At 42.9% G+C, this 17,645-nt stretch overlaps 1 protein-coding gene across 2 annotated transcripts in view; it reads right to left on the bottom strand.

The window, feature by feature from the left end:
• The window catches only part of DCT (dopachrome tautomerase), a 39,327-nt gene extending 23,471 nt beyond the window's left edge, over nt 1–15,856 (bottom strand). For both annotated transcript variants that reach the window (XM_055426855.2, XM_088842653.1), the window contains exons 1-5: nt 15,562–15,856; nt 6,399–6,698; nt 4,272–4,372; nt 3,979–4,145; nt 1,265–1,444 (exon numbers count right to left, since the gene is read on the bottom strand). In XM_055426855.2, the coding sequence (XP_055282830.2) occupies nt 1,265–1,444; nt 3,979–4,145; nt 4,272–4,372; nt 6,399–6,698; nt 15,562–15,856 (1,043 nt within the window). The remainder of the gene's footprint in view (nt 1–1,264; nt 1,445–3,978; nt 4,146–4,271; nt 4,373–6,398; nt 6,699–15,561) is intronic.
• Nucleotides 15,857–17,645: the final 1,789 nt, after the last annotated feature.

Here is a 17,645-nt window from a genome sequence, read left to right as displayed (position 1 = left end):
GTTCTTGCCTGGAGAATCCCAGGGATGGCGGAGCCTGGTGGGCTGCCATCTATGGGGTCACACAGAGTCGAACACGACTGAAGTGACTTAGCAGCAGCAGCAGCAGCATAGGGAATTTCCTGATGGTCCAGTGGCTAAGACTTCATGCTCCCAATGCAAAGGGGCCTGGGTTTGATTCCTGATATGGAGCTAGATCCCACATGGTGAAACTAAGACCCAGTGCAAAATAAACAATAAACAAAAAATTTTTAAATCTTATTTATAGCCACACATAGCGGTTTAGTCACTAAGTCGGCTCTGACTTTTGTGACCCCACAGACTAACCTGCCAGGCTCCTTTGTCCATGGGATTCTCCAAGCAAGAATACTGGAGTGGGTTGCCATTTCCATCTCCAGGGTATCTTCCCAATGCAGGAATCAAACCCTAGTCTCCTGCCTTGAAGGCAGATTCTTTACCAACTGAGCTATAAGGGAAACCCATAGCCATACATATTTCTCATAATCCTTAAAATCTTTTTAGAGGGAGAAAATCCTTAGTTGGCCTTTAAATTTCAAGTATCTTAATGTCGTTACTGTGCTGTAATCTGAGTGGCATTTAGTCTGTATGCATGTGTTCATTCATTCAATCGTGTCCAACTTTTTGTGACCCCACAGATTATAGTCGACCAAGCTCCTCTGTCCATGGGGATTCCCCAGGCAAGAATACTGGAGTGGGTTGCCATTTCCTTCTCCAAGGGATCTCCCCAACTCAGGGACCAAACCCAAGTCTCTTGTCTCTTGGGTTGGCAGCCAGACTCTTTACTCCTCTAAGATCTCAGAACCAAACATTAAGGTCTATGCCTGATATTTCAGTAAGGCAAAAAAGAAGAAGAAAGAACATGAGAAAATATTTTTAAAATACTCTATTTAATAGGTGAGGTACCAGGGTTCTGAAAACTGTACTTATATGTATATAGAAATTAGAAATGCAAAAGGTGGTTTTGAATAGCTGAGTTAGAAGATATAAAAACTAAGCTCCTAATGATAGTGAGGGACAGGGAAGCCTGGCGTGCTGCAGTCCATGGGGTTGAAAAGAGTCAGACACGACTAAGCAACTAAACAACAATTAATGATAGGTAACACTATGCCTTGCTATCCTCTTACAAAGTGCTTCCCTATTATTGAGCTTTGATGTCTCCCAACATCTAGCTTTCCTTCCCATTCATTACAACTACGAGCATGGAAATCTAAAAAGGACGGTAAAATACAGATATCAGAGCACCAACCTGAAGCTGAGGGTAGAGTTCTGGAAGAAAGGAGGACTGTCAAACTTCTTGAGAGACAGGCAATTTTGTATGTCTTTTAAAGTTGGCAGTTTCTCACTGTTTCTTCCCATTTGATTTCTTTTCAACAAACCTTCATAGGTTCCATTACACAAGGTGACTCGGCGGTTGTAGTCATTCAAGCTAAAAGGTGTAGGAGATTAGAAATAATACCTGTCAGTTCATGGATAGTATCATAACTTTGAGCCCAACAAACCAATCAAGGTCATAGTTGTGGTAAAACTACTATAGTTACCTTACAAGGGTCAAACATACGTGGTAAAAGAACTGCTTCCAAAAGCAATTATGGATGAAGCAGTCTTAAAAACGTAGATGCATGAAATATGAATCAACACATAAATAACGGGGAAAATTACCATTCCATTGGAAAGATGGTTTACTAGGCAAGATGGTGACTCCTATCGTACGTGCATTTGTATCTGGAGTAACAGAAGAGAGACCAGGGTAGACTGTATTAACACTGAACTAAGCTAGTTTGATCTGATAAATTCAAGCATCCAGCACACAAGGGCTTCCCTGGTGGCTCAGCCGGTAAAGAATCCGCCTGCAATGTGGGAGACCTATCCCTGGGTTGGAAAGATCCCCTGGAGAAGGGAAAGGCTACCCACTCCAGTATTCTGGCCTGGAGAATTCCATGGTCTGTATAGTCCTTGGGGTCGCAAAGAGTCAGACATGACTGAGAGACTTTCACGAAGCCAGTTTGGCAGAAGTAAAGCTAGGAAAGCATTCCAGGCAAACTGAAGGCAAATGGAGGGGGTCAGAGTCAAACAGATGATACTATATGAAGGAGAGGAATTAGGAGAAATGCCGTGTTGGAGAATGTTCTAAGGTCGGGATGGTTACTTGGTAAACTTGGAGGCTGAGAGGGTGAGCCCCAACCTTTCTGGCACCAGGGACCGATTTCGGGGAAGACAATGCTTTCACAGGCTGGTGGTGGCGGGGTGGGTGGGTTGGTTTCAGAATGATTCAAGCACATTATATTTATTATGCACTTTTTTTCTATTATTATTACATCAGCACCACCTCAGATCATCAGGCATTAGATCCCAGAGGCTGGGGACCCCTGCCCATAAGATTATATCCCAAGTGCTTGTTGTGGCTTGGAAGTACACTGTCAGAGCAGTATTTCATTCCGTAGAGATACACTTTTAAAGACATTTCTGTGCGGATTTTAATGGGTGAGGGGATCATTCTGGGTGTGTGAGAATAGAATCAGCACACACAGGAAGGTGAAAGACGCTGGTGCCTAAAAACTAGGCAGAAACAGCCTCTAAAAGCTGCCTTTCCCAGAGCATTCCAGTGAGACGGCCTGTGAAATTAAGGGTGTCAGGGTCAGGTAAGTTTAAGCCCTTCTTGAAAAATAAGAATACGGTTACTTAAAGGCTCTGAGACATTCTAAAACTTCTAAAGACTTTTTAAGCTCAGCATTCTCTAAATTTATCTTATCAGAGAAATCTTTTTTTCACATACCACCGACTAATAGCCTAGGACGCTATGAGAAATGGAGCCTTCTGGAATAAGTCAGAGTCACATACACAGCCCTTCCTAAATCCCCATGGGCACTGTCTGGAAGGCTGTAGGAAAAGCTCAGGATGGAGAAGATGGGGTCCCTGTGAGCTGGACCCCCCAAAACACGTGCGTGCCTAGCCTGCGGTGTGGACAGCAAAGCTCTGTGCCATGGAGCAGTCCAAAGACACAGGACAAGGGCGTTAGTACAACAGGGTTCAACCCAGGAGGGTTGTGGAGGAAACAGACAAATACAGAGCGACAGAAGAGCTGCTTGGGGAATTTGTTCCTGAGATGTGTGCTCAGAAAGAGACGTAGTCAAGCAATCACTGAGGACAGAATTCTTCAAGAGCTACTGGATGCTTGTGTGTATTTCAGTATTTTATTTTTTTAATAATCAACATTGGTTGGTATAACTGATGGTAGAAAAAAAGTTCCTGCACCAGCTGCACATGACCCAATTTTAGTACTTTAGAGATCTGTCTCCCCACCCCATTTTCTGTTCCCCTCAATTCCCCAGAATCCTGTGGTCCAGCCATACCAGACAGCTTCTAGAAGCTTTTCTAGCTTCATACATAATGTTTCCCCAACCACGTATACACCACCCTCCCCCACCTGTGGTTGAGAGGTTTGTGCCTCCTTGAAGTCTCAGGATAATCATCTCCACCTCCTAAAGACTTTCCCTGATTTTCTTCTTGGCTTTGCACACACACCTATTAAAATAACTTCTCACGTTTTACTGTAATTTGTTTACCAGCCATCTACCTTTGTAAGTATAAAATGATATTCCAAAGGAAGGATGTATTTTATTCATCCATGTATTCCCAGCACTATTAAACTGCTTAGAATATGATCACAGCTTAAGACATGTTGGCTGAATACAGGAACTACTTCTCGTTTTAAAATAGTGGATCTCAAAGTGATGGCCAAGCATACTCAGTTTATAAGTGTGATTTCCATACCTTTACTTATTTTTTAACTAAAGGACTCAGGATTTTAAAAAATCCTACCTCCTGCAGGAAAATAACTTTCAGAAACATGCAAACAGAATTCAACACGCATTAGAAACAAACTGTAAAGTGACTGTCCATCGCTCAGACATGAGGAAATACGGCCTCTTGGATTTCCACAGCAGGTACCCATGTCATTACCTATCACAGACAATCTCCCAGCTGGAGAATCGGGAGTTCTGACTAATCAGAGTCGGATCGTCTTGCCTTGCTGCCCCGAGCAGCTGGTCTGTGCACACGTCACACTCGTTCCTGCCGGTGGCAAAGTTCCAGTAGGGTAAAGCGAAGGACTCGTTGCCAGTAAGGCGCTAAAAGCAAAGGGCATGACCAGACATTCAATTCATGTCATCAGAAACAACAAGAAAATGCAGGAAGCAAAGACTTAGATGGGTCTTGCCCAAATACATAGCAAAACTAAAAGAAACTTAACCAACCTGGAGATCCCTTTCCAGCCATAACAAGTGGTACCGGTGCCAGGTAACAAAGGCAGGTCCTTGGTGTGAGAAATCGATAGCCTTGTATGGGCGCCCTGGTCCTAAAACAATTGGGAAACATGTTAGAGGTCACAGAATAGAATTTCTTAACGTGAACTTACCTGGGATGCGCTGGAGAGCCAGTAAGTCCATGATGTTTTAGTCGGAAAACAATTGGATTTTTAAAATCAATTAATTTTTATTGAAGCAATAGTTGATTTATAATGTTTCAGGGAAAGCAAAGTGATTCAGTTTGCTGAATGCATGGGTGTGTGTGTGTGTTTGTATGTGTGGGTGTGTGCACGTGTGCACATGCATGCACACATTCAGTCGAATTCAACTCTTTGCGACCCCATGGACTGCAGCCCACCAGGCTCCTCTGTCCATGGGATTCTCCAGGCAAGCAGACTGGAGTGGGTTACCATTTCCTTCTCCAGAGGATCTTCCTGACTCAGGGAATGCACCTACGTCTCTTACACTGGCAGATTCTTTACCACTGCACCACCTGGGAAGCACATATATATATTTTTCTTCTTTCTCTTGTGGTTTATTATAAGATATTGAATATAGTTCCCTGGGCTAAAAAATAGGATCTTATTGTTTATCTATTAATATTTTATATACAGCAGTGTGTGTCTGTTAATTCCAATTTCCTAATTTATCTCCCCACCCACCTTTCCTCTTTGGTAACCATAAGGGAAAACAGCTGTTTTTGTAATTTATTCCTCTGAAAACAACAACCACAACAAAACAATCTCAGAGGCAAATAGCACTTTCAGGATAAATTCTCCTTCATCTCTCAAAAGTCTGATGGTCAGCAGAGATCCAGAGAAACTCAGGTCATCTTAAGAGCTCCTGTTATAAATTTAATTTTAAGCAGTGCCTCAGGAAGATAAAATAAGAGTATCCCAAAGAAGAGATCATTAAGATCTAAATGAAATATATTTTAAAGACTTTTTCTAACCTATTCCTTACAAATGCCTGCATTTATAGGGAGGGATCAATGTATAACAAAGCAACTTCAACTACACTTAGTCCGAATTCAGCATTTGGAACCAAAAGGAACTTTCACGGGTTTTGCCTCAGCCATCAATCAGTTACAACTATTAGCTGACAAGCATGGTTGCCGAGACCAGAAGAGAGGAAAAATACATTCAAACCAATTTGGCTGGCCTCTGGAACTGCCAATTTTAGTGAAAAGCTTTGGGCGATTTAATGACCTCCTTACTGCCTTTCCAATCCTTCTTCTCCGTCTCATAACAGCTTTTGATGGTTATGTAGAAACTTGAGCTAACTTTAGTTCTTTTTCAAAGTCCCCATAATAACTTCACAGAGATGAACAGACATGAATATAAATTTAATTCCTAGATGCAACCAGAAACTATAGTTTTCTTTTCCTCTTGAGAGACTACCCTCTCATAAAGCAAAAATTCTTCAGAGTGATGACAGGAAAACTATAAAGGTTTATAGCCAGAAGAGCCTCCATATCTATCGATACAGAAAGACAGATGCTTACCTGTGAGGCAAGTTTTAAAAAGACCCACACTGAGGGGAAAATCTGCTGTCGCTGCTGTTGGCTAGGCAGCCCTTTGTAAATGTTTTAATGCAGAACAAAGTTTAAAGTTCATGAGGAGGGGGAAAGAGCAATAAACACAAGGGCTGCATTGTGCTCAGTCACAGCTGACTGTGACTCTATGGACTGTAACCCACCAGGCTCCTCTGTCCATGGGATTCTCCAGGCAAGAATACCGCAGAGGGTTGCCATCCTCTCCCCAAGGGATCTTCCCAATCCAGAGACGAAACCCAAGTCTCCTGCACTGCAGGCAGATTCTTTGCTGCTGAGCCACCAGAGAAGCCCAAACACAAGGATAGATTCCAAATGAGAAACTTAACTATTCAAAGTGAGCTCTGTGTCTTCACTCACCCTAACCCCAACGAGGAGCCTCAAAAGTGAGGATAATTGCAAATAGAGCACGATTTCAGAATACCTGAGTCTCCTGCGGCTCCTGCATTGGCAGGCAGATTCTTTACCACCAAACCACCTAGGATGCCCCTAAGATACCTTAAGGTAAAGGGGGGAAAGCTCACCTAATAATGTATCTCTGACGGAATAATAGTGGAGCCACACAAAGAAATCGTAAATGCTGCAGTTGGCAATCTGTGGTTGGGTCCCATTGGGCCCCAGGAGGCCCAGCCAGTGTTGCGTGGTGATCACGTAGTCGGGGTGCGGAGTGTACTTTGCGAGGTCTAAGGCGCCCAAGAATTGCTCCCTCTCTTGAGGGGTCAAGGAATGGACATCTTGCCGGACAACCAGTGGTTTCTTCTGATCACATTTGGGGCCGGTCCAGCCAAACCTGCAGTCTCCACAGTTATAGCCGGCGAAGTTTCCTAGTGCATTTGAGAAATTAAGGGAAAGATGGAAGAAGAAGTCAGCTTATGTAGCTTGGAAGAAATTTCTGGAGTAGAACAGAAGGGAAGGTCAGTTGCCTTTCCTTGCGCTCTGCTTGATATGTTTGTCTCTCCAAGGAGACTGAACACCAGAGAGTTTCTAGAAATATTCCCAGCAAAGAAACAGAACATGAAATGAATTCCATGGTGTTATGAGCTGAATTGAATCCCCACCAAATTCAAATGCTGACGTCCTAACCCCTAGCATTTCAGTGGCTACTTTTGGAGATAGGGTCTTTAAAAAAAGTAAGTTAAAATGAACGCACTGTGGTGGGGTGGGGAGGGAGCTGTGGTTGATCCAACATGACTGGTGTCCTCATAAGAAAAGCAAGTTTGGACACAGAGAGGGGTGTCAGGGCACAATAAGGCAACAAGAGAGACCTCAAGACACACACCCTGCCGACACCTTGATCTGGGATGTCAGGCCTCCAGAACTGTGAGCGAATGAGTTTCTGTGTGCCACCCAGTCTGTGGTCCTCTGTTATGGAAGCCCTGGGAGACCAAGACAAGTGCTGCCATCCGTTCCTCTCATGGATCGTGTCAGGTGTCCCTTCCTGGGGCGGAGCTGCAGCCTCAATGTCATCACTGCTGGGCCCCTCTCCCCTGAAGCACACGCAGAAGGTTATTGATTTCCAGAAGGGAGAGAATATACACCAAGCTAGAGGGGGAGCCAAAATAAAGAAACTGATTTCCAGGAATTTAGGTGGAATCCAACATTTAAAAAGCTGGTTTATGTTACAAAGGAGACAGAGTTAAGACAAAATCAATGGAGGCTGGCAGGTCATAAAGGTGAATTAGTGGTTCTAGTGTCAGAAAGTGCAAATCACTGCAGGGTTGCCCATCTCTGCACAAACTGCTCCTCCATTTTATCATCCCAGGGACCGAGTACTAGTCATACCAAGCTCCGGGCCTCTTTCTGATTAGCGCCTAAAACTGAAATTATTTTAGGTTGACTTTTCCCTGTTTAGCCTTGATTATTGCATTTGGGCTCCCCTGGTGGCTCAGACAGTAAAGAATCTGCCTGCAATGCCAGAGACCACAGTTCAATCCCTGGGTCGGGAAGATCCCCTGGAGAAGGGAATGGCTACCCACTCCAGTATTCTTGCCTGGAGAATCCCCATGGACAGAGGAGCCTGGTGGGCTACAGTCCATGGGGCCACGAAGAGTCGGATATGGCTAAGTGACTACACTTTGACTTTCACTTTCATTGCGTTTGGTATGACCAGCACCTCATTCCTTAGGTAGTGATAAGTTAGAGAGTAAACAGTCAGATATCCTTTGTGTGTTGAAACAAAAGGGCAATAACTGATCTCCTAGGAGTTGCGTGAAACATTTAACGTGTCGGTTCCCTGCCTCCTCCTCCTCCTCCTCCTCTTCCTCCTAGAGCTTTTCACTTGTTCTTCCTGCTGTTTTGAACACTTTTCCTCACAGTCTTCCTATATTCCTCTTCACCTGGTTCGCCTATTCCTCCTTTAAGCTGTACAATGGGCTCTCTACAAGGTCATCCCTTATCATCAAGGATGATCAGGGTCAGGTCATCAGGGTCAGATGACCCCCAAGCTGTGCTCCCATGACACCTCCTATTTCTTTTTTCATTGAATTAATTGTGGTGATTGTAGACATCTACTGGCTCAGCTACAGGCACCTAGAAGGCAATTATCCTGCTGCCTAGGCCTATGCTTGGCCTTGGATGAATGAATCCTCATTTAATGAATGAAAGGAGCAAAAAGCCAAATCGTCACACTGGATGCTTTAAATATCTTACAATTTTATTTGCCATTTATATGTCAATAAAGTTGAAATTTAAAATTTTTAAATTAAAAAATGGATATAGCAGATGGATTCAATAATTCTCAAAATTTTTTCTTCCTTTCGCTCCCTGTCCTTGTGAATCAGAAGGAAAAGCAGGCCCTGCAAGTAATTTTGACAAACTGCAAGTACCAAAATAGATGTAAGTAAAACATACTATGACCACGGTAAAGAGAGGGTTAGGGACTTCCCTGGTGGCCCAGAACCCTGCTTGCAATGCAGAGCACACAGGTCCAATCTCTATGCAGGGAACCAGGATCCCACATGCTGAGGAGCAGCTTAGCCTGTGTAGCATAGCTAGAGAGTCCGTGCTGCCACAAAGAAAAAGCCCACGTGACACAGCGAACAGTCACGACTAAGACCCAAGCAGCCAAATAAATAAATAAAAATATTAAAAAGAGGGTCATTTGGATCTCTAAAGGAAAAGACAATATTCCAACAGCATGAAAGCAAAATGAACATGTGTCCTGTATAAAGAAAATACTGTCTGCTATTTTTCGATGGCTAAAAGAAATGTCCTTAAAAATATCATACATAGGAAGAATTTGAGTGGGGGGTACTCCTATGATCTTTGTAATATACAAAATATTTTACCTACCCTTGTGTGAATGTGTGCTAAGTCACTTCAGTTGTGTCCGACTCTCTGTGATTCTATGGGCCATAGGCCACCAGGCTCCTCTGTCCATGGGATTTTTCAGGCAAGAATACTGGAGTGGGTTGCCATGCCCTCCTCCACGGGATCTTCCCAACCCAGGGATAGAACCCATAGTTCTTATGTCTCCTGCATTGGCAGGCGGGTCCTTTACCACTGGCGCCACCTGGGAAGCCCCTTACCTACCTACCCTTACTTAGCCTTACTTGCATTTTCCTGTTTCAACACCAAATGAAAAAATAAGTTTAAAATAATAGTTAAAAGGAAAAATTCTACTATTCCCAAGACTGAAAATCAAGTTTTTGAACAGTTTACATTAAACATTAAAATTTATGTTGATCACTTAGGTGAAGCTATTAAATATAAATTATTTAATCAATACTTATTCAATGGCTACTACAGTATCAGATGTTATGCAAGGTACTTCAGTCTTCATGGAGCTTGGAGTCTATTTTCCCTTGGGGTGCCTACTATAATTGAATAATATCTATTTTTAAAACATCTTAATTGAAATACATCCCTCTACTTTCACAGTTTCTAATGGAACAGAGTAGATTTCCCAGGTGGTACCAGTGGTATAAAACCTGCCTGCCAATGCAGGAGACATAAGAGATGCAGGTTCCATACCTGGGTCGGGAAGATCCCCTGGCAGAAGGCATGACAACCCACTCCACTATTCTTGCCTAGAGAATGCCCATGGACAGAGGAGCCTGGAAGACTACAGTCCACGGGGTCGCAAAGAGTTGGACACGACTGAAGTGACTCAGCAGCAGCATAGGAGCAGAGTATTTTTTGAGAAAAATTGAACAAAATGTGAAGAATACTAAATACCCAAACTTCCAGCTGTTTCCCTAAGGCCAGATGATCAGAGGTGAAAATGCAGTTACACCTCTACAACAAGAGAGCAATTGTTTCCTTCTAAATGCTAAGAAATGGCACTGCACAAATTTTGAAATAATAAATTCAATACATTCTTAGATTTAAAGGAATAAAATTTGTCTTTGAATTTTGATGTCTCATTATTCAAATTGAGTAATTCATGACCTAGACCATGAGTTTTAAGATCTCTGCATTTTCTCTACCAATATTCTTTTTGGTTGCCAGAAACTAAATTACCAATAACTATCTCTCTCATTCACTTATTCAACACATAATTTTTTAGCACCTATTGCGGAGAGTCAGACACGACTGAGCAACTGAACTGAACTGAACTGAACCTAAAGAAAGGTCAAAATTAAACATGCCCTTCTCTGCGCACCCACATATTTATGTACATTCATACAACTGCCACACTTGATTACTATGGACTTGCCCTCACAAAACCTGTCCTATTGGAATAAAGGGTTCTTACAGGAAGCAATCATGGTAACACAGAGCAGGACTGGTACATAGTGAGTTCTATATGAAGTGTTACTAGTTTTACAAGTTGCCACTGATCAAATCTCATAGCCTTTAAGTATTTGTTTTCATACCTGTCTTACTCAACCAGCACATTTGGACATAGCAAAAATTATGTTGGGGTTTTCCCCTTAGTATCTGAAGGACCTAACATAATTGGTGCTAAATAAACACTGGTTAGGTGGTTGATGAAGGAGTCATGAATAACTGAATAGAAGGCATTAAGTGCTAGAGGATATAAATATAAATCAGGCTCAGTGCCTTCATCTAGTGGTATGGGGAACATGAGTGCGATGACATATCAACACCAGCCTAACTATGGGAAAAGTGAAAACAAGAATTAACTGAGCACCATGGATGACAGAAGATGAAATGATTCATTCTGACTCGGAAGATCGGAGATGGTTCACAATTGTGTTGAACAAAGCCATCTCTTCTCACAAAGTCAAAAAAGCAATGCAGAAATGCTAATAAGAAAGCGTTTGTGTGGATTTGAACTCACCTATTACCTAGAAATGTATTTGACTTTTAAAAAATCCCTTTTCCAGCACGTCTCAGAGAAAACACACCTCACAGCTCTGCAGTCAGCTCCCTCTCATATTTGTGCTTCTAAACCTGGTCTAAAGAATTTGTTAAAATATTGAAGACAACTGAAAAATGCAGTAACATAAAAGCTTACCACACAAAATGTTTATTTCTTTAATTTAGATTTCCTAGCAGTCCCTTACATTAATTTAATTAGTTGAGTTGCTCCATTAATCCACCAATAGCAACAGTTTAAAAAAAAAAAAGGAGACCCTTTAGGAAGGATTGCATTATCTCCCTGGAGACTGGAGAGAGAAAAAGTAAAAGGTCCCTGGATATCAGTCTATCTGTTATTTCGCATGTCCTTGAGCAAAAATGAAATTTAAAAAGACAAAGTCTTATACCTTCTTAGGACTAGGATAAAAATGGAAAAAGAATGAGAACACCAAAACAATGCATGTTCCCACATGAACCACATCAGCTCAACCTCCAAAAGCTATTAGACTAAATAAGTTTAAAGACCACCGATTACTGAATTTACAAGGAGCTCTAAATAGCCTATTCCTTTTAATTAGAGATTCTATTATATTAATAACAATACTTTACACTCACATGAGGCCTTTCATCTACAGAGCTCAAAAGGATTTTACAAGTGTGGTTTCATCATTATCCCCATTTTAGAGATTGGAAGATGGAGGCACTTAGTTGTATGACAAGAAGTTCTCAGACAATTGTTCAAAAACCATTTGGTGCACATGTTTTTCAAAAGTCCAAAGACACAGCTGCAACTGGTCTTTTCTCAGGAATGCCAATTGGCAGGTGAGATTTGGAAGGTGAATCGCTGATGCCAAGATCTCCTGAAATTAAGCTCTTCTTGAAAATTAAGTTCAGTGATTTTTCAGTTTGAAATTATTCCCACAGAGAATACAAAAGTTCTCTCTAGAGAATTTGAGTACATAATTTAGGTTTTTTTTCCCATCAGAGTTTGCATTTATTTACTTTTATTGAGCTAAAATCCTTTACCAACTTCAAGACTGTAGAGACTAGGGGTGGTTTTTGTTTGTTTGTTTGTTTTTTTATTGTGCTAAGAATACTTTACATGAGATCTACCCTCTTAACACACGTTTAATTATTCAAAACATTACTGTTGACTCTAGGTACAACGTTGTACAGAACTCTAGATCTTATTCGTTTTGATTAACTGAAACTTTATGGCTTCTGATTACTAAATCTTTATATTCCCTCCCTCCCAGCTCCTGGTAACTACCATTCTGTTCTTTGATTATATGAACTTGACTATTTCAGATGCCTCACATACATAGAATTATCCAGTATTTGTCTTTCTGTGGCTGACTTATCTTCTTAGCACAATGTCCTCAAGGTTCATTCATGTTGTTGCATACTGCCAAATTTCCTTCTTTTCTAGGGCTGAATAGCATTAAATTGAAAATACATACCATATGACTAGGATGCAAAGAAATTGGAACCCTTGCACACTACTGATGGAAATGCAAAATGATGCAGCTGCTGTGGAAGATAGTATGAAAGTTCTTCAAAAAATTAAAAATAAAACTACTTTCAATCCAGCAATCCAATTTCTGAGTATTTATCCAAAAGAACATAAATCAGGCTCTCACAAAGATATTGAGATTTCCATGTTCATTTCAGCATTATTCCCAATGACCAAGATGAAGAAACAATCTCAATGTCCATTAAAGATGAATGGTGTGTTTATCTTTCCACGGAATTAACAAAATTCCAAGGTCATCAACAGTCTTGTCGCTAATCTACATTTCATTAATAAATTTGAGGTGACACTAGAAGAATCTACTTGCCAAACAATTTTGGGGTTATGGCGGGGGTGGCAGGGTACTTTGGGCACTGAAGATCAGCTTTAACTTCTGAAGATTGCCTCCTAAATCATGAAGAAATTATCCTAAGAAAGCAAGCAATTCACTCTTTAGGGAGAATAAACTGTAAAACATGTGTCTTGCTTTGGGGCATATGACACATCACAGTGATTTATTGGATATACGGAATACCTGTCCAGCCCACTCACTAAGGACTTAGTCTGGTGTCCTGAGGCTCAAAGAAAAAGACCATATAGCCAACATAAGTGGAGTCAATCCAAAGCTGGGATGGAAAGAGCTATGGCCCTGAATGAGTCTAGAGAGATCAAATCCTGGAGGAGGGAGACAAGGGGGTCTAAGAGGCAGTTCTGGTCTTGACAATGGCTGGAGATGGAGACCATACAACCTGCTTCCTTTGATTGGCCTACAGATATGTGATGTCCTTCCGGACTTACAGGTCAGGCCTTGTTTCTGGCCCACTGCCTTCTTAGGTATATTTACAGAGGAGCCTGGTGGCTCCTACAGTCCATGGAGTAGCAAAGAGTTGGACACGAATGAGCGACTGGGCACACACAGCCTCCTGAGAACATTCTGAAAGTAGATCACTGTGACCCTAAGTTACTGCCACTTCTAGAGGGAATATTTGTAAGGACTCCCTCGGGACAGGGAGACAGCAATTATCTCTTCTATTCTGCCACCCCTGATTCCTTCCATCCCACTTTAAAAAATAAAAAACTTCCTTGTCAGGTCCAAAAGATAGAGTAGATAGTGAAGTGTGTGCATGGACTCAGTTGCTCAGTTCTGTCCGAAGCTTTGGGACCACATGGACTGTAGCCCACCAGGCTCCTCTGTCTATGGTTTTTCCAGGCAAGAATACTGGAGTGGGTTGCCATTTCCTTCTCCAGAGGATCTTCCTGACCCAGGGATTAAACCTGGGCCTCCTGCATTGGCAGATGGGTTCTTCACCACTGCACCACCTGAGAAGTCCAGGTATGGGTAACGATAAGGAGGGTTAACAGTTATACCTGAGTTCCTAATGTCTTCTGCTGTCAGGATTCCATAAAATGGAGATCCCCAAAGTTTCTAACTTGTGGAACTCTATCATTGACTGACCTGGAAATAAGCTTTCTAGAAGAATTTTTGAGTCACCAACAAAGAAGTCGCTGTGTTGTGTGGTTTCCAATCCCACAAGTAATATGAAACCTGCTGCATCTCATTAGATTGAAAAACCATGAGAATCTATGAGATAATGTCTACAGAAGCAAGTGGTCAAATAGATTAGAAAAAAATGAATAGTATACATTCAACATGCTATTACAAACATTTTGTCACAATTAATACCCCAAGACAAAATTAACAAATCCTTTGAATTACAGAATTAACAATATGACTACAAAATAATGATTCTAAAGCCAGAATTTTTCCTTTTCCATTATGGTTTATTACACAATATTGAATATAGTTCCCTGTGCTATACAAAGGGCCTTGTTTATCCATTCTATATAAAATAGCTTCAGAATTTTCAGTTAGAAATCTGATCTCACTCTTACATCAACATCACAGCCCTTTGTACATTCTCATAGTTTACATTTTCATGTCCTTACATAGCTCAATTATCTATATTCTCCTATGCTCTAGCATCATATAAGAACATCAATAAAAACATAATTAAAAAGGAAAACTTCTTAGGCAGCTGGACACTGTAGAACAGTTTCCAAGGGCTTTGCTAAAGTTGCTGCTTATGTTTTCGTTTGTGTGTTTCACATGCCCTGCCAGCCTTTGAGTGTTTATCACCGCTGTGCATGCTTGCTGAACACTGGAGGGGAGCCCCACTAAAGAGGATTTGAGAAGGCTCAGAAGAGCGGGAGAAGTAAGAAGTGCACAGAGATTTCAAAAAAAAACAAACAGGTAATAAGAGAGACCAAGGTCTGAAAGAGGGATACTGCATAAATTCTGAAATGCTCACATCACACCCAGACAGGAGTGAGAAAAGCCATTGTTATGTAAAAACTACCCTCCCTTCTTCAGCTCTGTCCGTCCATCTCCCCAAGGATGGCAAACTTACAAGCCAGTCATAACCTTCACGAGCAAGATATATCCTGCTTGAGACCTGTTCAGATCGTCAGAAATGCTGAGACTTGAACTTCGAACACCTACCCCCCGACGTCTGTCTTACCGATGCCAAGAATCACCCACCCTCCCTCTTGAACAAGTGCAAACCCATCTCAGAAGGAGAGGGCACTGAATCCATCTTGAAAGGACTTGCTCTGAGTTTCAAAGCTGACTCTGGGGCTCTTTACCTTCCCTCGGCAACAGACAAGCCCATGGTGTGCTGGCACGCGTTCATAGAACCAAGCGTGGCCCACGGAATATTTATTTAGTTCTCATAACTAGATCTACTAAAGGGTGTGCAGAATATACCCAGACAGCAGCCTTACTCAATGCCAATGGACCCACTTCGTTTGCCCTTCAAAGCCTAGGCTGAGCATGTCTGCCTTGGAAGGGGTTCCTCCATCGGCGGGCCAGCCCCAGCCAGCTGGGCGCATGCGCACACCGCCCGCCTGCTCACCTGTGCAGCTGCAGGTCCGGTCGAAGAACTTCCGGGGCCATCGCTCCCGGTCGTCCTGGTTGCGCAGGACGTAGGGACCGCTCCAGGGCCTGGCGTCGGTCTGCACCTCCGCGCACTGGCCGCGGCCCTCCCGGGAGCCGCAGACGTTGGCGGGGTCGGCGCCCAGCGGCGGGCAGCATTCCTTGGCCCGCAGGCCGCCCACCGTCATGCAGACCCGGGGGAACTGCGCCCGGGCCCCCGACGGGAGCGCACAGCCCACACAGCCGAGCAGAAGCCCCCACCCCAGGGGGCTCATGGCTTTAGAACCGGGAGAGCTCTGCCTCTCGCTCCTTCCGCTCCTTGCTTCTCTCCAGCTTTCTCCTGGTCTTCCACTCTTGGGCTCTGGAACATTCACCCGCTTTTAGATTTGGGGGAAATTTAAGTTTTAGGGGGGTATATTTTGGATCTGCCTTCTATTCCTCTCCTCTTGAAAAAAGAAAGACCCACAAAAATTAGAGAACCCACATGTGTGCTCGTGTGTACGTGCACACACAGAGATGACTTTATGTGATGCAAACCGCGAAAACAAATTTCATTCCATCAGAAGCGCCTCTAACAGCCAGATTTAATGAGGGGAGCGCTTCTCACCGCCTTCCCCCGTTAAAACAGGCTTTGTCTAATTGAGTTAATTGACGGAGCGCTCCAGTCATACTACTTATTATACTGGTATTTCTGAACCCCCTCCTTCCCTCCTTACTCCATGACTTTAATTGCCTTGAACTCAGTTCAAAAGCCAAATGCCGTGCTGCCTTTATTCTGTCTGGCTTGCCAAATCACGGGGCCTGGTGGGGTTTGTGGAAGGGCTGGGAGAAGCCGTCATTAGCAGGATTAGTATTAGACAAATCCCCATCGTTAGCACATGACCCAGAGTGCACAATGAAGTAGATAAAATTGCTGGCTTTGTTTCAAGAGGGCAAAACCATCTTCATTATCTGGGCTCATGTGTTCTGGCCAAGCTTGTGACCTCAGACTTCCTAGGGAGTCAATAGATCCAGTGAGCTTGTCGTCAAAAGCCCTTCAGAGATCAACCCCACTGCTAACAGCCGTTCACTCCTGACTGCTCCCTGACGTGCTTCCAAAGATCACTACAGGCTGTCACACAACTTCACAAATAAAGAAACACTTATTGAGGGCTGACGTACAAGGAATTGCTTTGTTCCACAATTCACAATGAGGGATCCTCTTCTCTCCAAATAATAAGTCCTATTCTATTCAGGGCTTCCCAGTTGGTGTTAGTGGTAAAGAACTGCCCAGCAACCCAGGAGAATTAAGAGAAGTGGGTTCATCCCTGGGTTGGGAGAAGGAATTGGCAACCCACTTCAGTATTCTTGCCTAGAGAACTCCGTGGACAGAAGAGACTGGTGGGCTACAGTCCATGGGGTCACAAAGGGTTGGACACGATTGAAATGACTTAGCACCCATTCTATTCAGCGCATCTCGGCAGCAGGTTTTTCTTTTTAAATACATAAAGTACCATGTCACGCATGCTTCTTGGAAGGAAAGCTATGACAAACCTAGACAGCGTACTAAAAAGCAGAGACATTACTTTGCCAACAAAGGTCCATGTAGTCAAAGCTATGGTTTTTCCAACAGAAGTGTTCAGAAGATGTGAGAGTTAGACTATATATAAGCAAGGAAGAGTGCCAAAGAATTGATGCTTTCCAATTGAGATGCTGGAGAAGACGTCTGAGAGTTCCTTGGACTGCAAATAGATATAAAACCAGTCAATCCTAAAGGAAGTCAACCCTGAATAATCACTGGAAGTTCAGTTCAGTCTCTCAGTCATGAATGATTCTTTGCGACCCCATGGATTGCGGCATGCCAGGCTTCCCTATCCATTACCAACTCCCAGAGCCTGCTCAAATTCATGTCCATTAAGTCAGTGATGCCATCCAACCATCTCATCCTCTGTCGTCCCCTTCTCTCCTGCCTTCAATCTTTCCCAACATCAGGGTCTTTTCCCATGAGTCAGTTCTTCATGTCTAGTGGCCAAAGTATAGGAGCTTCAGCTTCAGCATCACTCCTTCCAATGAATATTCAGTGTT

Source organism: Moschus berezovskii, chromosome 13 (genome assembly GCF_049115385.1).
Source record: "Moschus berezovskii isolate FMDL1 chromosome 13, NW_MosBer_1.0, whole genome shotgun sequence".
NCBI classification, from domain to species: domain Eukaryota; kingdom Metazoa; phylum Chordata; class Mammalia; order Artiodactyla; family Moschidae; genus Moschus; species Moschus berezovskii.
Note: the sequence above shows the minus strand (reverse complement) of the source record. Positions and strands in the feature narration are given on the sequence as shown.